Below are 22,656 nucleotides of genomic sequence, written 5' to 3' on the forward strand. Positions count from 1 at the left end.
TTGGAAATTCAAGACTCAGGGAAATCAGTGTCTTTAGCCAACTTAAGCCACACGTGCTACTCACGTGCAAGTCAATGGCGGAAAAGCTCAGTCAATGCCAGAAACTACCCTAAGGTCTTTTCTCGCATAAAAATTTACATTAAGGTGTGATTTCACAAAAAAATTATATAAAGTCCTTTCACGCAAAATTGGAGTTTTAAAAGGTCCTTTTTGGCCAATTTGCCATTTTTTTTAGCAAAAGTGATATTTTAGATATAATTAATTGTATCTTCAAAACCATAAACAGGCAAATATCAAATTTGCTAAAAATGACCTTTTATAACTCAAATTTTGCGAGAAAGGACCTTATATAATTTATTTTTGTGAAATCACACCTTAATGTAATTTTTTTGCGAGAAAGGATCTAAGGGAAGTTTCCGGCATTGATTGAGCTTTTTCGGCCATTGACTTGCGCGTGAGCAGCACGTGTGGCTTAGCTTGGCTAAAGGCACTGATTTTTCCGAGTCTTGAATTTTCAAACTTGATTTTTTTTCGATTTTATTTTTCAACTTTAGGTTTTAAAGCTTAGAATTTTTCTTTACAAATTTCAAACATAAAATTGTATTTCCTAGTCCAACCGGAAACTTACAAATTTAATTAAAATTTAAAGCTCACATAAAATAAATTTTAAATCCCTTTTTATTATTTTCAGTTGATTAAAATTAATTAATTATAATTTTACCGAGGTTTTAATTTTACCAAGGTTTTAATTTTATTAAAATAATTAGTATAAAATAAAGTATAATAATTAAATTAATCAAAATTAAATTCCGAGAAAAATTAAATTACGAAATTAAATTTAATTAAAATTGTTTTTCAACCGAAAATTAAAAACAAAAAGAAACAAGTTATTCGGTCAAGGCAAGGCATGTGGGCGCAAGGCCCATGCCTCGCCAAGGCTTGCAGTGTCGCAAGAGATGGCTGCACGCATGGCCGAGGCCATCGCACAGCCAGGCCCTCGCCAGAGCCCATTGGCTCGACGCAATCGTTGGCTTGCTTGGTTTGCGCGCAAGGCACGAGGGCATCCATCGATGCCTCGTTGCCATCGCTGCTGGGCACAACGCGGGCTGGCAGACGCGCATGGCTCGAAAGCCATCGCACGTTGCCTCGACGTCAGCACTGTTGGGCGTGTGCAGCGTTGCCCTTTCGCCTTGCTTGATCACTCGCACAGCACACACTGCACAGGGGTTGTGCCCGCGCGTGCTCGTGCATTGCTCGCTGCCTTTTACCGCATGGGCGACGAGCTCCCTTGCTCGTCTTCGCATTCCCGCACAATGCAACACCCCTTAAGGGTAGCACTTAGCTTCCATTGCTTCGTGCGTGCAAGATTGTGAACGATTCATAAAAATCAAAACTTTTATATTTAAATTTAACGACAAATTAATAATCCATATTAATTTCACTAAATTTAGGCGAAAAAGCGAAAATTTATTATTCAAATTAATTTCCGATTACATGATTTCTTAGGAATTAAAATCTAGGTCATACAATTTTAAAATATTTCAATTTTAACAAATTTTATGGTGGTTTTTAATCATAGGGTCCTAATTAAATTATCAATTAATTATGAAAATCAAAACAAATTCTAAATATTTGAAATTCAACAAATTAATTATAATTACAAATTAGGTTGTATAATTAACAAAATTAGACCTTAAAAATTGTTAAACATATACAGTACGCAATTTGGATTATACACCCGGGTGCACAGTGCTCATTGTGCACCCTGTTGAACATTTAGTGAAAATGTAATGAACATTGAGAACGATTTCAATATACATGTACTAGTGAAATATTTAAACTATATGTTCTATGGATTTGAACTATATGTTCATTTGCTATATATTCTTTGGGTATGAACAATATGTTCTTTGTATTTGAACTATATGTTCTTTGTAAATCAGGGTGCACAGTGAGCATTGTGCACCCGGGTGCATAAACCATAGATTGTATACAGTAGGTTAATCATAAATTCAAGATTTACATACAAGATTCGCAAATATTTAATTTAACATCATAAAAATTACAAATTTTGCATTCGAAAAATTAAAACCTCAGAAAAGTCATAGTTAGGCTTCGAATTTGGGAATCCTAGGTTCGGCACAAAATCTTTGATTTTTATCAAAATTTTAAAACGCCGTATACATGCGGAATTTACTATAAAAACATAATATTCCAACCATTATTGACAAAACTGCCAAAAATCGTACGAACATATAATCAAATAATCGCACAAATTTGCAATTAATTACATCCACGAATTAATCACCCCTTTAATTCTTTGCAAATTTATAAAATTTAATCCATGTTAAATATAATTGATTATGGAATTAATTAGAGGCTCGTGATACCACTGTTTTTTTTTTTTTTTTTTTTTGCTAAGAAAGCAAGATCGAATAATATTAAAGCACAAAACATATGTTACAACCTAAGCTAACTCAGAGGTGAAACAAACCAACTAGGTTGGACCATTTCACCAAAGAGCTAGAAAACAGACCAAGCATAAAGCTTACAAAGTAGCAAACCACAAGCTATCTCTCCTACTTACATTCTTAGGCATAACAAACAAGATTCGATCTCTAACATTCTGCTTAATCCTAACTACAATATTCTGAACAGTTGGGATTGAAGAGTTCCAAATACTACTATTTCTGCTTGACCAAACAGGATAAACTGCAGCAGCTAACGTTGCAAAAACAACTTGCCTCCTGAATTTAGACAGTCTGCCATGACTAATGAACCTCATAAGCTGCTTCAACTTACAAGAAGGAAAAGAGATTCCCAACCAGGCTTTAAGTACAATGATGCACCTGCTACTGTAAGGGCACTCAAAAAACAAGTGAGTATGATCTTCATCAGCTTGACCACAGAGCAAACAAGCTGCAGTATTGCTTACACCAAATTTTGCCAATTTTGTAGTGGTTTGGAGCCTACCCTGCACTGCCAACCAGCATATAAATCTATGCTTCGGAATATTCAACCAATTCCAAACCATGGTATCCCAATGAATTAGAGGTTTTGGCCCAATAGTATTCTCATAAACTGTTTTCACAGAATAATGAGGCATACCACTGTTAGGTTATGAATAATACAAACAATATAATTCATGCGGAAAAACCATAAAGCCAGAATTCAAATTAATTTCCACACAGTCAATTAGCATAATTTAGGTTACATACAATGTGATGCATGCCTTTCCTAGATGCTCCCAAACTGAACAAGAACAAGTCTTTAGAGCCCCAAATGTTGCCCCTCCGTAGAAAGTCCACAGCACGTTCGGATCCGCCTTAGGTTCAACCAACTAGGATTTTGCTTAAGGTTTTATGTATTCGGGTTAGGCTATAAATTATGTTCTCCTTTGAACACAATTCTAAGTAAAGAATGTTGTTTTGATGTACTCCCTCCGTTCCTATTTGTTGTATCTGTTTCCATTTTAAGTGTTCCCTTTTGTTGTATCCGTTTCTATTTTTGGACATATATTTTATCCTAAAATACTCTTACTTTTCTATCTAATTACCAAAATACCTAAAGATTCTACCCATATTCCCACCTAAATTTCCCACCCATAATATTTAATTATTTTTCCTTCCCCATATACCCACTCTCTCACCTCCTTTATCACCCATCATTATCACTCCTCTCTCTTACCTAATTTCTTTATTATTTTCTCTTTTTTTTTATTATAATCTCTTACATACAATCATTTTTCTTACACCCTATCATTACACTTATACCAATACAAACCAAGATTCCAATTTTCTTAAAAACCCCCCACTTTCCCAGATGAATACAACATTTAGGAACAGAGGGAGTATAAAATTATGAGGGCCTAGCCTCATATTTATAGGGTAGGAAATAAGGAGTTTGAGTCTTACTAGGAAAAGAATTACCAACCCTACTAGGATTGAAATTCTTATCCAATTTTAATTGTAACAATAATTAAAATCTTAATTAATCCAATTCTAGTAGGACTAGGAAAACTAATACTCCCTCCGTCCCAGATTAGTTGTTACACTTACCTTTGCACAAAGTTTTAGGTGATAAGTGGTTGTTTGGTTATCAATTGATATTTTAATGAAAAAGTAGATGTGATAGGAGTTAGTGGGTTATTTTTTTAATTGAATGAGAGAGGGTGTGGGGACAAAAAAATATTTAGTGGGAAGAGAGAGACAATATAATAATTGTAGACTCATTCCTAAATTAGAAATGTAACAACTAATCTGGGACGGACGAAAAAGGAAAGTGTAACAACTAATCTGGGACGGAGGGAGTACTTAATCCCAAATTTATTTGGCAACTAAGTAATCGGACTTTTCTTGGAGCCCAAGACGAAGCAACCAACGCAGCCACAATGGGCCACGCTGGCGCGCGTGCCTGCCTAGGCCCAACCGCAGCTGGCCAAAGGCCCAGCGCGCTGCAGTCTGGCCTTGGCGGGCTGCTGCTTCCTTGGCTTGCTGCTCGTGGCTTGGCGGGCTGCTCGCTGCTGGTGCCTTGCCTTGCTGCTCGCGACCCACATCGCTCCAGGCCCATCCGTTGGACTTAGCATTAAATGCATTAAATGGAGTACTTAATGAATAATAAGATATTGCCGGAAACGGAAATATGGTTCATGACGGAAATATAAATATTATCCAAGTCGTAGATATTGCCGGAAACGGAAATATGGTTCATATCGAAAAATATTATCGAAAATAGAAATATGGCTGGAATCGGAAATATTGCCGAAAACGGAAATCTTACCGAAATCGGAAATGTAGTCGAAATCGGAAAATGTTATCGGAATCAGAAATATTAACAGAAACGTAAATATTTTTCGAATCGAAAAACGAATCGTAAGCACGACGAGCGACATGCCGATAAGCGATCCAGCCCATCAGTCGACGAGCAAGGCCCGCGAGCTCGACAAGCCAGCGCCAAGCACAAGGCCTAGCGCCAACACCGAACACGAAGCCCGGCGCCAGCGCTAGGCCCAGCGCCTAGCGTAGGCAGCGAGGCTACAACGATGGGGATGGGCCAAGCCAAGCGTGGCGTACAGTGCGCATGCCAGCAGCCAAGCATGGCCTGCAAGGCTACGTGGGCGGCAAGCAAGCTTGCGCGCCAAGGCCCATTGCCCACACCCACATGAATTAGGCGCCAAGTTACTTGGGGCCGTAAGTTATTCATTTTCCTAATCCTACAATAATTAGATATCTAAGATAGATCTGAAATACTTAGTATTTGATTATCCCTAGAGTTCTAATATTACTAACTAAGTAGAGTCCTAATAGATTTAGTTAATTGATTCCTAGTAGGATTATACTTCCCTATTTCTACCTTATAAATATGTGATTAATGATCACAATTTATATACATCACAATACATTAAATTCAAGGGAGAATTTAATATTTGCCTATCACCTTTGTGAGTTTCCCGAGTGCATAAAATCTTAGAGAATATTCTAGTTGGTTGAATCTAAGGCGGATCTAAACGTGTTGTGGACTATCTACGGATGGACGACACTTGGAGTCCTGTACTTGTTCTTGTTCGGTTCGAGAGCAGCTAGGGAAGGCACACATCATATAGAACATATACTAAATTTTGCTAATTGGCTATGTACAATTAACTTGGATTCATGGCTTTATAGTTCTTCCGCATGAATTATATTGTTCATAACCTAACACCGCCGACGTCTATCCCTTGGTGTTGTGACTTCCACACTCCAATTGGTTTCAAATCCTTCTCTTTTCACGTTCAGTTTTTAATGATTAAACTCTATTAAATTAATGCAGTAATTTTTAAAAAGTGTATTTCTACACCATGAGTTCTAAATTTGATTAATAATGCTGTATTATGCATGCATAACTCATGAATTAAATTTAAGTCCATTAGAGTTATTTTTATTAATTTAATTGTTCAATCAGGAATTAATTAAGGTTTTTGCTTATTAATTGTTAGGATCTCGTGAGTGATCTATAGAAGGATCAAATTAATCTTTGTGTGAGGTGTTATTTAATCAAGGTACGTATATGTGGTTAGATTATTATATGATTGAAATCTATGTATGGTTTGGCTATTAATTTTGAATTATTAATTGTTTTGAAATTGAAATTGTGAATTACCAATTTTGAATTGATTTTGGATTTGCGAAAATTGTTTGAGGATTTTAGAAAGGTCAAATATTTTTATTGATTTTCAAATGATGATGGATTTTTTTTTCAAGTGGTGTTCGAAATATTTTGTTTGGTTTTGATGAGTTTTAAATCTTTATTTAAAAATACGTTGTTTTCTTTAAAAATACGCTTGATTAAATAAAAGGAGGATTGTTGGTTTATCATATGGTTGGAATTGGATGGTCTTTCATGAGATTATTGTATTTGTGTAAAGGCTCAAAGTGGAATAGATTTTCATGGAACTTTTATGTACATACGCATCACTTGTTGTGTAAGTCGAGGGTCACTTGATGAAATCATTTGGTTAGTAATCCAATGCATAGATTTATGATGGAATACTAGCTTGGGGGTGTGCACATTTAGGAAGGGAGATAAGAAGAGGTGTTTGATTTTCATATTCTAATTGGAATCTATTTTTTGGAAAGTTTCTACTTTTGCAATATTGTTATATTTGGAAAGTTTATATATTTGGAATATTTCTATTAATTGAATGTTTATACTTTTGTAAAGTTTCTATTTTGAAAATATTTATTCTTGAAATGTTTATACTTTTGAAAAGTTACTATATTTGGAAAGTTACTATTTATGGAAAGTTTCTAATTTTGGAAAATGAATCTTCTATGATTTCAGTAAAGCAAGTTTGAATTAAATGGTTTGTGAAAGTATGTTCAACTATATATAAATGTTTTACATGTCTTGCATATGTTCGTTCACCTTTTGGTGAGTAGTTTTCAGAAACGGAATGTGATGAGATGACATGCTTACATACGGGATTAAGGGAGAGTTTCACCTAGTTAGGATTTTGTTGAAGTTTGTTTTATTTAAGGATTTCACTTATTGAGGTTTTGATTTCAAATTTATTTAGGAAATGCGTTATTATTGTTATTTCAATTACTATTATATAATAAAGAGAAGTATTTTGATTTATTCTGCTGCATTAGTTGAGTTAGTTAGCCTTTAACGTAATTACGTGTCAGTAATACTCCTAAGTTTCTCTCAAGGTTGGTTTTATTTGATTAAATGTTGGTTTTAAACAGAAAGAAATTTGGGGTGTTACGTCAGTCCTACACTTACCACTATCTTTACCCCACAATAAATAATTCACTTGCGATCAATTTCTTACAATAAATAATTAACCAACTGCTCCATTTGCAATTAGTTACTGTATTAAATTCAACTCAAACCCCTTAAAACTTTGTGGCTGTCAAAGTGCAACTCATACTACCTCCGTTCTTAAAAGATCTTTACGTTTTCCATTTTAGTCCATTGTTAAAAGGTCTTTACACTTTGCTTTATTCCATTTTTAACATATACTACCTCCGTTTCAGAAAGTTCTTTATGCTTTGGAAAATGTGTCCAAAGTATAAAAACTTTGACCGTAAATTCTCACCATTATATACATCAAAACGTTACATGTAAGATCTTGTTAGATGGGTCTCAGGATGTATTTTCAGAATATCAAATTTTTATAATTTTTTTACATACAAAATTAGATATATTAGTAGTTAAATATTGCATTGGAGTCTGTACAAATAGTAAATGTAAAGATTTTTTTAAAACGGAGGTAGTATAAGTATATTTTACATTTATACCCTCATTAGTTTTCACCTATTATATTATTGAACAATTTATAATCATTTAATTTTCTACTTGTTATCCGGCCTCAGCATCACATACTCACAAAAATTCCTTAATTATTGTGCAAATAGTAAACATAAAAGCTTTTAGAAACGGATGTAATAATACGAGGGAGTACCGTCTATGAAATTACGTACACCGATGAATGTAACTCCATTATTCATATGAATTCGTTTTTCACGTGTATGGTAAAAACAAAACTATCACCCTCACGTGTATGGTAAAAACAAAACTATCACCCTCATAACCTACGTGTACAGTCATGAACTCATGGCCTCATGCTATTATAAATTACAGGACTCAGAGTTCAAGTTCTTATACAAGAAATGGAGAATTCATCCACTTTTAAGTTGGTTTTCTTTGCAATTTTGTTGCTCAATTTTTCAGGTTTGGTTTATCTTTCCGATTCATATTTTATTACCTTACTCTATTAATGTATTTAATTAAAGGTTGTATTACCTCCGTTTCATTAAGTTCTTTACGCTTTGAAAAATGTGTCAAACAATTAAAATTTTGACCATAAATTTTCACTATTATATCTATCAAAAATTATTATGAGATATTTTGTTAGATTCGCCTCAAAATGTATTTTACAAATATCAACTTTTTATAATTATTTGCCATACAAGATTGGATATAATATGTAATGGTCAAGTATTGCTCCGAATTCCGTGCAAATAATAAGTGTAAAGATTTTTTTGAAACGGATGTATTATTAATTTATGACCATATAATTCAAAAGTTGATAACATTATTAGCATGTCTACAAATTTTTTTTTTCTTTGAGGGAAGCATGTCTACAATTTTTTTTGTTAACATTCACATAATTTACTCTAACTAGTTTATAATGTACCTTTTTTTATGTCGTGATTGGTTAAATTGGTTCCTGTTCAGGTAAATTTTAGTTTGGTTCAACTAGATCTAGCAAATGTTTTGAGTATGGGCCACCAAAATTCATTATTAAAATGCAAGTATTGGTTTCCCAAATTGATTTATAGTGGCCTTTTAAAGTTTGAATTGATTTTATTTGAGGGAAGCATGTCTTCATTTTTTTTGTTAACATTCACATAATTTACTCTAACTAGTTTATAATGTACCTCTTTTATGTTGTGATTGGTTAAATGGGTTTCGGTTTAGGTAAATTTTAGTTTGGTTTAACTAGATCTAGCAAAAATTTTGAGTTTTGGTCACCAAAATTTATTATTAAAAATTCAAGTATTGGTTTTCCAAATTGATTGGTTGTGGCCTTTTAATGTTTGAATTGATGAAATCTGAATTATTACTTTATCCGTTTTACAATAGATGAATCATTTTGACTTTTTACACTATTCATTTGCTAATGTTTACCATTTTTATTACTGATACGTAAAGACACATTTTCTTTTTTCTTTAATTGTTGTTGGGTTAATCTTAATACTTTGTATATATATTTTCAAAATATCTAATTGTTATAAATTTTATTAATATGTAATAAAGATATTGATGGTGAAAATTAATATATAAATAGTATATGAAGTTAGGACGATGATAAAGGTCGCAAGTTGTGACAACATTTTTGTTGTCGCAATCTTACGTGTCGCAGTTTAATTGGTACATATAAGCGCCACGTAGGCTACGCGTCATCATAATATTTTTACTATTAATTCAATATTTCTACTACGAAAATATGTAAATAAGGTAGCCGATATAAAAAAGGAAAAAAATTAAAATATTAAGATTTTCCTACCTTTTTTTATAGCATGTATAATAAAAAATATAAGTTAAATATTTTAATTTCCAATTTAAGGTCATGTCACGTCATCATTGTGACACGGCTTAAAGGTCGCAACATGCGACCTTTATCATTTTCGATAAAGTTAAAATGATGCATATAATTTGAAACAGAGGGAATATATGTAGTTAACCCCGACTTATATCTTTTAATTGACGATTATGTATGAAAACAGTTTCAACCCTCGCGAGGATACAACCAACCACTATAATGGTCGAACAACTTAATGATGCTCACAACAAGAACATAATGACATCATTAGGAACAAGAAAATTGGAGTTATTGAAAATGGTGGGAGGTGATGAAGATGAACACGAATGCGGCGGGCGAGGCGCTTACTGTAAGAATGACGAAGATTGTTGTCCTGGGAGGACTTGTAGAGAAGACGATGATCAAGATTATTACACTGGCTTTACTACCTGTGTTTAATTGATCTTTTAGGCTTTATCTTTAATTGGCCTTTTAATTAAGGTCAATTTGTTTGGTGGTTAATTTGTGTGTGTCTTATGTAGACACTTTGTGCACTTTTAATAATACACCACCCGTCTCTTTTTATTATTCTTAGAATACGTTCTTTTCACACTACAAGAATTTGTATCTTTAACGACAACCTAATTACGACGGGTCAAAAATCCCGTCGCAAAAGCCTTTTGCGACGGACCTAAAAAACAAACAATGACGGGAATAACTGTCGCAAATGTCTTTTACGACGGGTTTACGACGGATTTACGACGGGATTTCTATTAACGACGGCCCCCTTTTATGACGGGTTCGCGACAGGAAATCCCGTCGTTAATCAACGATTATTGGCCTTTCGCGACGGGATTTCCCGTCGTTAATAGTACAATTTCTTGTAGTGTCATCTTAAAAAAAATAAGTTCAGATAAGTAATTACAATCAGATCATATCACGTTAATATGCTTCAATTAATAAGTTTCAATCAGGTTTTATAAGTTGACTCTCTTAAACTGCATGTGCACTTTGATTTTAATAACACACCACACGTCTCTTTTTATTATTCTTAGAGTACGTTCTTTTCATCTGAAAAAAATAAGTTCAGATAAGTTATAATTAAGTCATATCAAGTTAATATGCTTCAACAAGCTTCTATAAGTTTCAATCAGGTCTTATAAGTTCACTCTCTCAAACTGCATGTGCACTTTTAATAATACACCGCCCGTCTCTTTTTATAGGTTCTGTTCATCCGGAAAAAAATAAGTTTAGATAAATTACAATTATATCATATCAAGTTAATATGCTTTAATTAGCTTCTAGAAGTTTCAATTAGGTAGTTAGACTCTCTTAAACTTACTTTCTTACAATCAAGTGTGATCGGGTATAATAATTTCAATAAAACTTAATTAGATTAATCCGACGTAATCAATTTTTAATAAGTTCAATTAGATAAGTTTGGGTTTACTCCAGCAAAGAAAACACATACTTTGATAATAATGTCGAACTTGACTTTCAAATAGATATTTAAATCATTAAGAATCTTTTATCAATAAATACTATTGACTATTTGACTATTTGACGATGTCCTTGATGTAATAGGACTTTCATACGTAGATTTGACTATTTGACGATGTCTATAGTTTAGAAAATGCTACCACTAAAATCATTATTTATTTTAGGCTTGTTCATATCTTATACTCGATTTGTTTTGACTTTTTTACATATTCACATAATTTACTTTAACCCTATTTTATTTCTAGTATATGAAAACAAATGTTAGTATATAATATATTGTTGGATTCATCTTAATATATATTTTTAAAATATTAATAATTTTATAAGTTTTTATAATATGTAGTTAAAGAAATTGGCCTGGTGGTCAAAATTGTACATTAACAAACGTATCCGGTCAAAATAGGTCGAGTATTAAGGGACGGAGGAAGTAACTCTTATGAAAAGGGATATCTATCCATCGAATTCAGATTGGTTTCACTAATTGTTACGCAGTATTGGTTGTTGGCTTGTTTGCAAATAGGTGCATTACTCTCCAAATCTCCTGTGTATGTGGCCAATCAGGGGTGGACCTATATGGTCCTGGAAGGGTTTAAAGGGTCTCTCATTATTAAAAAAAAACTAATTGTTAAACCGATATTTAGGTAATTAATTGTACTTGAATATTTAATATATTACTCCCTCCGTTTCTTTTTGTTTGTTACGTATTCTTTTTAGGGTGTTTCACAATGTTTGTTACGTGGGAAAATCTTTCCTTTTATAAACTTACTACCTCCGTTCCTAAATGATCTTTACGGTTACTATTTACACGGTAATTAAGGAACTTTAGTGAATATGTGATGGTGCCATGGTGGGGTAACAAATGGGAAAATAAGTGGCCATAAATTGTCAAACATTGTGAGTGGGTAAGTTAGTGGGTAAAATGAGGGTATAAATGTAAAATTTATATGCTAAAAATGGAATAAAGTTAAGTGTAAAGAACTTTCAGGAACGGACTAAAACGGAAAGCGTAAAGAACTTTCAGGAACGGAGGTAGTATTATACTATAATTTTTTGTGCCAACTTTTAATTTTAATTGGTCCACTTTTTTCAATTCATTAAATTTCTTTACAATTTCCTAAGTATGTTAAGTTAGCAATCTTTGTGTTTTTTTTTATTATTGGTTCATTTTGATAAATAAAACAATCTTATTGGTTGTTGTAATGATTAGTGGATTGAATTTTGCTTTGGTTTATTTTTTTAATAAAAAGCAAAAGAATCTTTATTATACGTTAATAAACGTGTAAAAATCCAAATGTAACAAACAAAAAGAAACGGAGGGAGTAGTAATTAACGTATATTAAAGACAATAAAATTGACTTCTAGCTTAGTGGTTTCTTGTTCGAAATCCTTGTTAGAGGATGATGTTGAATATTTTTTTTTTCTACCTTTTGCCTTTTACTTAGTTCTTAATTGATCCTCTAAATTCTTCATGTTTTTTCCTCCTTTGTTTGTCGTTTTTTCTTCATCGGTTTTATTTATTTATTCTTTTGTTGTTTCTATATTGATTCATGATTTTTCTTTTAGAAAAATACAAAATATTAGTAGCGTTATTTTTTTTCTTCAAAATGATTTTGTAATTTCCATAAGATATATAAGTAGTATATTTTATACTCCATTTTATAGACTTAAGTTGCATGTTTCTTTGAAATTTTAAGAGGCCTAATTATATAATAGCATAATGCCTCATACATATATTGAAAATGATGTTCCTGTTTTTTTTTTCATTAGTGTCGTTGTGACTTGTGTGAAATTTATTCAACGACAATTTTAACAAAAAATCTCAAAGTATGAAAACTTATTGTATATACTCTTATTTTTTAATCATTTTATTTGAAATCGCGCCAAGTTAACCCTATAATTTGGATTAGGTATTGAATTTTATTGTTATGAAACCCAAAAGCTAAAGTTCCTAAACCTTCCACATATTTTATTATAGTGTATATAATATTTTAACTACTTGTCTTTCAACTTTAACTCCCTAAAATTAGCAAATAGAAAAATTATAAAGCATATTATAAATTTTTTTGGGACCCCATTTGTAAATTCCTGAATCCACCCATGTGGCCAATATCGCTGTTTATCATCTTATCTATAACTTAGAATTTAGCTTTCATTCAAGCCTTGCTGGCAAGAAGCATACTTTGGGAATTGGGAAGAAATTTGGGCTGGCCTAATTGGTAGGCCTTTAGACATCAAATTTAGGCCTTATGTTAGAACCAAAACCCTCCAGCTCAATTCGGACCAAAAAACTATTGTCCCAGTATATAAGCTCGAAAAGGCCCTTTTTATGGTATTGGCTAGGCCCAATATATGATCAGGGAAAGTGGCAGGATTATATTCAACTTTTTTTCAAATATTAACAAAATACAAAAAATTATAAAGGATGCTCTTATACATAAGACCAACTTCTTACCAAATAGTTTAACATTTTCAATTACACAGTTACACATTGTGATCAAATAATTACTCTCTACGTCCCTTAATTCTCGTCATGTATTCCTTATCGGATCGTCCCTTAATACTCGACCTATTTCTATAAATGAATTTTTTTTACCAATATTATATTATTTCTCACCTTAACCTATTAACCCACCTACTCATTACAAAAGAAATTTAAAATTTCAAAAAAATACCCACTATAGTATCCACTATCCCTTAAACTTCCCACTATATTAAAAAAAATACCCACTATCAACTATCGCCTATTAAATTAATAAGGCAATTCAAGTGTCTTAAACTCTGTGCCGATTAAATCGTGGCGAGTATTAAGGGATAGGGGAATATGTTCTATTATTATAAATAATAAATGAGAAGCTTCACTTTTTAAAGTTTTAATGTATGTAATAATTACATTTTCATGCTAAGATTTTAAGGAATTAATTAGGTAAATCAATTACTTTAGTTACTAATAATTTCATATTAATTAAAGTAATTTAAGATTAAATAATATATGTTGGTTGAAATTTATTAAAGTAGGTGATTAATTAAGGTTTATTATTTTATTTTAGGAGGAGACTTTTAAGAGTTAAGTGAATCACAAGGTGGCCACTCTAATTAAGTACATTAGGTACGTATAAGTCTAGGGTTAACTATTTATGCATGTGTATACATGTTAAGTTTGGATTTGATGTGCAATTCATGTTACTTGGATGTTGTTCATGTTTGATGTAAAGCAAGCATGTTTAGGAAGGTGTTTATGTTTGTTGAATTTAATAAGCATGCATTTTATCCAAGTACATTTATGTATGTATTATTTATATGCATGCAAGGAATGATTGATTTATGTCTTGTACCTTTATGCCAAGCGTGGTAATTAAGTAGGATTGAACTATGGTTTGTACTTTTATGTCAAGCATGTTAAGAAGGATGGTTTATGTCTTGTATTTTAATGTCACGAAAAAGTTTAAGTTTATTCGTATAGGGGCACAACCCTCGTGTTAACTCAATCATGAAGGGAGCTATATTATTAATATAAGAGGATTATTAATTAATATTGTAATTAGTAAAATGGACAGAAAGCATAATTTGAGTGGGGCATAATAATTGTTGCATGAGACTGTGCGTTTATGGAAGAAGAAGATGATGACGATGAGCTGCAATACTGGATATATTTTGTTTCCTTTTGAGTGGAAGGTGCTATTGTCTAAAGTCGAGAAAACCGCATCTAAACGTATAAAATCAGAATTGTAATCAAATTATGAGGTAGTTCATCCCTCTAAAGTAAAAACAACCGCATATCTAATTCTCTATTGCACCTTATTAGATTCAAAACCATATCTAAATGTGGCTCATTCGCACCAAAAAGATTTATCTAAATGTTTATACCTAAAACTAAATCCTAAGTATATTTTTTTTTTCAGAATTGGCTTCATTGTCGAACTCTCTATCAACGATAGATGAACGGACGATGAAAAAGGAAACCAGCCGAGGAGACATCAAGATATCTAGCGTATTGCATACTACAAAGTACCTGATCGATAAAATCGTTGTAACCCCAATCATGGTTTCCCCAAACCTCGAACACCGCCTTCTCCAAAAACCGGAAACTCTCTTTCGAGTGAATGAATTGATGTATTGGACTCCCTCTCCAATGAAAAAACCGCAATTTAGGAGCATGGATCTTTACATGATGTTGAAATATAAAACAGTTCAAGAACTTGGCTCGATCGATAAACAATGTTTGAAGGTTTTCACATTTAATAGTTATCTCACAAGAAGCAATAGTACCCTCGAACTCGATATTCCTTATAGTTAGACGTTGGAGAGACGGGCACAAGATCTTAAGACGGAAGTTTGTATCAAACCTCTTGTTTTCTTGCCCCGAAACTTCGATTTCTTCGAGATCCGGACATTCAATGATCACCATGTGTTTCTTGTTATACACGCAACGTTCGAAGTGTACGATGAGTTTTTTAAGGTTAGGGCAGTTCGATGAAATCCAATCTCCAAACCATGAATTAGAACCTTTGGTTTTTACTAGTTCGACCTCGAAATATCTTAGTACCAATGTTCGAAGAGACGATAGAATTAAGCCTTTAGGTAAGGCTTGGGGACAGTACATTGTCTTGCGTAGTTTCCCCCTACGCCAAATTAGGGTTAAGGTTTCGAAAGGGTTTTCTTGTTTTGTACTTTTCGAAAGGAAATCTTCGAGAAATTTACGAAATTGGAGGGTTGATGAAGAAGATCGATGGAGATTTGCGGCGAATGTTAAGGTTGAACTTGATAAACACAAGTTTTGTAGCTTCTTTGACACTTTGATGATCTTGTTCATCTCGTTTTCGTTAAATAACGAGTAGATATGGTGAATCAGATGGTTCGGAAGATTGCTTAGCCGATCGATTGCTTCGTTTTCCATTGATAAAAAGTTCTTCGATGAAAGTAGAGATTTAGTTGTGGAAATTAGTATATACGTAGTATTTGTTTTTTTTTTTTTTTAATAGGTAAGAAGAAGGGACCCTAACTGAACCAACACCTAGCACAGGTTAACAAGTCCAACTTCGCAGGTCATTGTTTCGTAGTATTTGTTACATTGAAGGTAAAGTGAAGATTTTGATTTCTTTGACGAGTTTATATAATATGGGAAAGGAACTATATTATTATTGTCCATACATTATTTAGCAGTAGTATTATAGTATGATTATGATAGTATTAAAGAATTATACTTGTTATAATATTCCTCGATGTAGTTTATGGCAAGTGATTTTGTATGTTTATAAATCATTGTGAATTTTAAACATGTAGTGCCGTGCACGAGTCGTATTTTGTAAAAAAAAATCGGTTTTTTCATGAAATACCCCTGAGGTTTCACAAAACGCACCAAATACACCTGCGCGTTTCAAATCACATAATATACCCCTATTTAAACTTAAATGCACCAAATGCCCCTAGACTTAACGGAAGTCTAACTCCGTTAACATTAACTCTTAATTTATCCGACTAATCCTAATTAAATACTAATTAGCCTAATTAATCCTAAATAACACCTAAAGAACCCTAATTAACTCTAAATCCCCTCTCTTCTCTCACTCTCCTCTCAATCTCAAGTCCCTTTTTTTCTGGGTATCAAAATGGTGAAACCAACCACAATTTTTCCTTTCTTCAAACCATCTTCATCAAATATCAATTGCTAACTCAAACCCCCAAATATTCGAACCCAGATTTTCGAGTGAATTGAAATCGTGAACATGAATTGAAGTTTGATGAAGAAGGAAAAGATTAAGACGATGACGAATGGTGATGATGATACTGTAACGGCGGAGGTTGCGGCGGAAGTAACAGATGAGGGAAAGGGTTGCGGCGGTGGGGGCGGCTCCTTTTCTCTCTTCTGTTCCTTTCTCTCTCCTTATCTTTCATTGCTTTCTTTGCAGCCTTAATTGAATCAATTTCTGGGTTTTAAGCCCCAATTCTTCGATTTCAGCCATAATGGAATGCAAAATTAAATTGAAAAATCAAACAAGAATGCAAAAATCATCCTGGGTTATAATAGAATTAACGGTTTCTTCATCTGAATAAATCAGATTAAAGTCGACCCTCTATCCGCGATTCTAATTTGCATACGCAATTCTAATCCTCTTCTCCTCCCACAACATGCATCTCCATTAACAAATGAAAGGTCATACCTTTGGTTTATACCAGACTCAATCATCTTCAAAAACATACAAAATGTCAGATTATCAATCTTGTCAACAACAATGAAATTTCTCTTTGCAGGTTGTCAATTGCAAAAATTCAATGATACCAATAACTTAATTTCCAAAAATGGAAATAATAATAAAGTGGGCTGCAGATTAAAGAGATCGAGTCATCGAGAGAGCTTGACACTAGCTTACTACTTTTCTCTAACTTTTTTTTTTTTGGTAATCTACAACTTCTATCTCTCATACCCTTTGTGTTGTTGCATACTTGCAAATATCAAAAGAAAGAATCGAGAAGAAAAATGGCAGAAGAAGAGGAGGAGAGGAGAGAGAAGAAGAAGAAGAGGAGGAGAGGAGGAATTTTGTTTTAAAAAAAAAAAGTTAAATGTAAAATATTGGGTGAGTAAGGGTATAAAGGTACAATAATGCTAACGGAATATTAACGGCGTTAAGTCTAGGGGCATTTGGTGCACTTTAAGTTTAAATAGGGGTGTATTATGTGATTCGAAACGCGCGGGTGTATTTGGTGCGTTTCGTGAAACCTCAGGGGCATTTCATGAAAAAACCGAAAAAAAATTACATTAGGTTTATACCGTAATCTTTCTTATATTAGATTTCCTAATACAATAGAACTATGTTTGTAAAGTTTCCTATAAAACAGGATGAGCTTGGGAATTTTAGGACTCTTAGACTAATAAGAAGTATATATATACACTATTTTGGTGAAGGTGTTATGCGTCTATCACAATACTTAGTACAGAGTGCTACGTACTACGTATATCACAAGATGTCAAGTTTTATCACAATAGTGAAGGTGTTATGCGTCTACCACAATACTTAGTACAGGTGTTATCCGTTTTAATCTTTTCTGGATAGTTTTTTATCTTCTACTTTATTCTAGTTTTAGCTCATATATATTGTATAACTTTTATACTCTTGTTTGACCTTCCGTAACTTTAATATTAATGTTCATCTACTCACATTTTTTGAGAATTTATAACCACTCATTTTTCCACTTGTTACCCATCATCATATAGTAATAGACAGCAAAGTTCCTTAACTATCGTGCAAATAATAAATGTGAAAATCATTTAAGAACAATGTAGTATTTCATTAATCTTGTCTACACTCGTTATTTTGGGTGATGATAAAGGTCTCAAGTTGCGACAATATTTATTTGTCGCAATCTTAATTGTCGAAGTTAAGGAACTTCCAGCAGGTTCGACCGAACTTACCAGCAGGTTCGACCAATCTAAGAGTTCGGCCGAAATTCCAGCAGGTTCGACCGAACTTACCCAAAGTTCGGGCAAACCTCCAAAATCTCAAAGTTCCTGACTCTCTTCAGGTTCGGTCGAACCACCTAAGAGTTCGGCCGAACTTCCCCTGCTGCATGACAGCTTCTCGTAAAATAGTCATAACTCCCTCATTTCTCATCCAAAATGAGCTTATGACCAGGCGTTGGAAAGGTATTGAGCCAAGCTTTCACCTCCAACTTGAATCAACTCAATCTAATGAGTATATCATGAGATATGTCCATTTTAAGTCAGACCATCCACTATAACACCCTAAAATCCTTAAAGGAAGATTCGAGGCACACATAACAGATGGCACATAAAAGCCTTCGATCTACTTGAATTTTTTGCCAGGGAAATGAGAGAATACAATCAATATATTGATTATGTTGTTTGTTTCGAAGTCAGATCAGACCCTCGAACTATTATCGAATTTGTGCGGACACGTTACTCCCTCCGTCCCAGATTAGTTGTTACACTTTCCTTTTTCGTCCGTCCCAGATTAGTTGTTACACTTATAAATTAGGAATGACCCCGCAATTATTATATTGTCTCTCTCTTCCCACTAAATATTTTTTTTGTCCCCACACCCTCTCTCATTCAATTAAAAAAATACTCCACTAACTCCTATCACATCTACTTTTTCAATAAAATAATAATTGATAACCAAACAACCACTTATCACCTAAAACTTTTTGCAAAGGTAAGTGTAACGACTAATCTGGGACGTGGGGAGTACTAATTAGCTAAATGTATGTACGTGAATTTGTCTAACAAGTGCAGGAAAATATTGTCTTCATTTTTCTCCTTATTCCCTTTGATCGAGCACCATCAATTGTCTTCCTTCTCTTCCGGAAAGCGAATAATAAGCTCAACAAATCCTCCACTATACTTAATTCAACCAAAATTAGTGTTTACTCCCACCGTTCATGAATACTTGCAAAGTTTGACTTTTGCACTATTCATACATTAACTTTGATTAAATTTTCTTAATAGTAGTAGCTCGAACGCGCGCGTTGCGCGCGGTATATCTTGGAGCAGCAGATTGGCATCAGTCTTGGTCTAGTACTCTATGCGCCTTTGTATTAGTGATAAGTAGTTTCGGTTTAGAAAGTTATTTTCCAAAATGGATACTCGGATGACAAGGTAATGAAAAACTACATACTTATACAAAGATAAATCGATAGATAGAAAAAAGTATAGGACTTGTACTCTCCAACGTGCACATCGTTTTGGCAAAATAACAACCAGTCCTATATTTTTCCTTTGGTAGCACTAAGATTTCTTATTACTTTGAAACAGAGCACATGGTGTCATGGTGAAGCAAGTACAATATAACACATTATACTATTACACATTATGATAGATAGCTAGGTTTGCAACAACCCTTTTGTGCTTTTGTGAACATCCTCGTTAATTAAGGGTCCGTTCGGGAACGTTGCAGTTTTCAGTTTTTTCGTTTTTTTACATAAAAAGCAAAACGCACTTGTTCGGAAAAAGTGATTTTAAAATCAAACTTCACTCAGTTTTTGTATAAAAAAACGGAAAAGCAGCATCCACTAAAAGTGGTTTCAGAATTTTTGTTATGTTTTGGGAAAAGCATCTATCTCAGTCTCTCTCTCTCCTCTGTCCTCTTTTTAACTTCCTCCATAGACTTTCTCTCTCCTCCCTCCTCCTAGTTTGCATCGTTAGAGACCAAACCTTTTTCCAGAAATTTCTACCTTACTCTTCCCTAATCTTTATATTCCACAATTCCTTTTTCACCTCGATTTAATATGTTTTTTTTATATAACTCAACTATTGCTATTATCATTATAATATTTTCCAGCCTTAAAAATCAAGCACTTTTCATCAAAAAAGGTTGAGAAATTTTGATGATGATGTTGAAATTGAAGAAATTTTTGAGAGAAATTGATGCGCTATTGGAGCGAGACAAAGAACCATATGGGGTAATTTATTTATTTTAAAAAATGAAAATCTGCAAAATTGCAAATACAATCAAGCCTCTAGTTAATTGTGAAATTCTGGAGTATCTTCAGTAGAAGAGAAAGAGGGAGGGGGTTTAATACTATATCCCTTCTTTGTCAGAAGATGTAGATAAAAAAGGTAGATGTACGGGGTGTCCTACCGGCACCACCTGGTACCGGCAGAACTCCCCGTATGTAAACTTAACCTGCAGGTAATCTGGTCATCTTAGGTAAATATCCTCTACCGGCATTATTTGCAAGACCCCCTACCGGCATTATCATGAAGACAACCAACCAAGGGTCACTATCAACGGGTCGCTATCTAACCACAAGAGACCTACCAGATCGTACCCTTGGATTGGTCTATATAAGGAGCACCTCATTTATTGCTATGAGGTACACAAACACTTAAACACACTTCTTTCTTACTCTCTAATCATCTCTTAATCATCTCTTAATCTCTCAGTAATCTTACTTAAGCATCGGAGGGGGGATCCTCGAACCACCCCCGAGGCTAGTTAATCCATTCTGTTGTGCAGATACCAACCGGCACTCTCAACAGGAATCCAGTATCCCACAGTCAGCTGTTCTCATTCCACACCCGGAACAATTGGCGCTAGAAGGAGGGGACCTTATCCCTTGAAACGGTAGAACAGTCAGCATGAATTTCTCACAGAAAGACGGTAAAAAATCAAAGAAAGGTCAAGAAAAAGCAACAACCCCGCAACCGGCGACAACCTCCAAGTTCCAACCCTCACTTCTAAACCCCGCCCATCCGTCACAAGCACAATCAGTTATAAGCCCAGCAACAAAAAACACCTCGATACCGGCACAAAAGGAATTCACAGTGGAGGACGATGATGAGTTAGAAATAGAAAGCCCTGCCAGAGAGCAACCGAAAACTCCGCTGGAGCAGACGCTGCAGGAGCGCCTGTCTCCCCTGTCGGAAGTATTCACGGGAGAGCAATTGAAAACACTGTCAGCGGTGATGGCTGCTTTGTCAGAGCTACCAGCCTCGCAGCAGCTAGGGTCAGTCGGCAGTCTAAGAAAGACCAGGTCGGCAGTTCCCCAGCTACCTGTTAGGGATCTCCTAACCGCCCTGAATCAAGAAAACACCCCAGAAAAAAGAAAGCGCTCGGATCCGGCGGAAACAGAATGGCCTGAAACAGAGCAAGTCCCAATCACGGAATATGAACGAAGAGCGCCGGTTCTACAGATAGCTAGGCGGCAGACAATCCAGCCAAAGGATTCTCCTCTGTGCCGAGAAATCCTAGAAGAAAGGATGGAAAGGATAAAAATCCCGACAGGGAGATACGATGGGACGACGGATCCGGAGGATCACTGCACCACATTCGAACAACACATGATGCTGTACACAGATTCTGATGCCATGTGGTGCAAAGTATTCCCATCTACACTCTTAGGAGTTGCAGCGAGCTGGTATAAGGGCATAGAGGCACACTCCATATACAGTTTCCGACAGCTGCAGGCGTCGTTTTTGTCACGATTTGTGAGCAAACAGAAGAGAAAGAAATCATCGGGAGAGTTGATGTCGTTCGCTCAAAGAGATAGAGAGCCGTTAAGAGATTATCTCACCCGCTTTAACAACGAATCAATCACTATTCCCAATTTGCAGCAGGAGGTTGCTGTTCTGGCTCTGATGAGGGGAATGCAAGAGTGCGAATTCAAGAAATATCTCAGCCGGAAGTCATACACCAATCTGGGTGACGTCCTGCACAAGGCCAACGAGTACATCAGGGGGGATGAAATGATGAAGATCTCCAATGTGGTAGTGGCAACCGGCGGAAATGTCGGGTACAATCCAGGCTATAACCCACAGGCGGGAAAAGGAGGAAACAATTTATATCAGAGCAATAATCAGCAAGGGGCAGGCCAGAGAAACCAGAATAACAGAAATGCCAATCCACAAGGGCAGAGAAGCCGGCAAGACAGAAGGGAGTCCAGAGGACTCTTTGATAACTACACTCCGCTGAACACACTGCGGACGGCAATTTATAACATAAACAACAAGATGGACGGCTGGAGAAGGCCGCCACCAATGCAGAGTAGGGAAAGGAATGTCAAGAAATTCTGTGACTTCCATAATGAGCACGGCCACCTAACAGAGGACTGCAGAGACCTCAAAGACAACATTG

General features: G+C 34.6%; 2 protein-coding genes across 2 annotated transcripts; one reads left to right on the top strand and one right to left on the bottom strand.

Moving 5' to 3' along the window:
* Positions 1 to 2,548: 2,548 nt before the first annotated feature.
* Positions 2,549 to 3,034, bottom strand: LOC110793641 (uncharacterized). Its single transcript, XM_021998532.1, has one exon. The coding sequence runs from the start codon at positions 3,032 to 3,034 to the stop codon at positions 2,549 to 2,551; it is 486 nt and encodes a 161-aa protein (XP_021854224.1).
* Positions 3,035 to 8,055: 5,021 nt separating this feature from the next.
* On the top strand, positions 8,056 to 10,156 carry LOC110793637 (uncharacterized). The gene is made up of 2 exons (XM_056833456.1): positions 8,056 to 8,214; positions 9,774 to 10,156. Exons 1-2 carry the CDS (start codon positions 8,154 to 8,156, stop codon positions 10,025 to 10,027), a joined length of 315 nt encoding a protein of 104 aa, XP_056689434.1. The 5' UTR covers positions 8,056 to 8,153; the 3' UTR covers positions 10,028 to 10,156.
* The last annotated feature ends 12,500 nt before the right edge of the window (positions 10,157 to 22,656 follow it).

This window comes from Spinacia oleracea, chromosome 6, assembly GCF_020520425.1.
Source record: "Spinacia oleracea cultivar Varoflay chromosome 6, BTI_SOV_V1, whole genome shotgun sequence".
NCBI classification, from domain to species: Eukaryota; Viridiplantae; Streptophyta; class Magnoliopsida; order Caryophyllales; family Amaranthaceae; genus Spinacia; species Spinacia oleracea.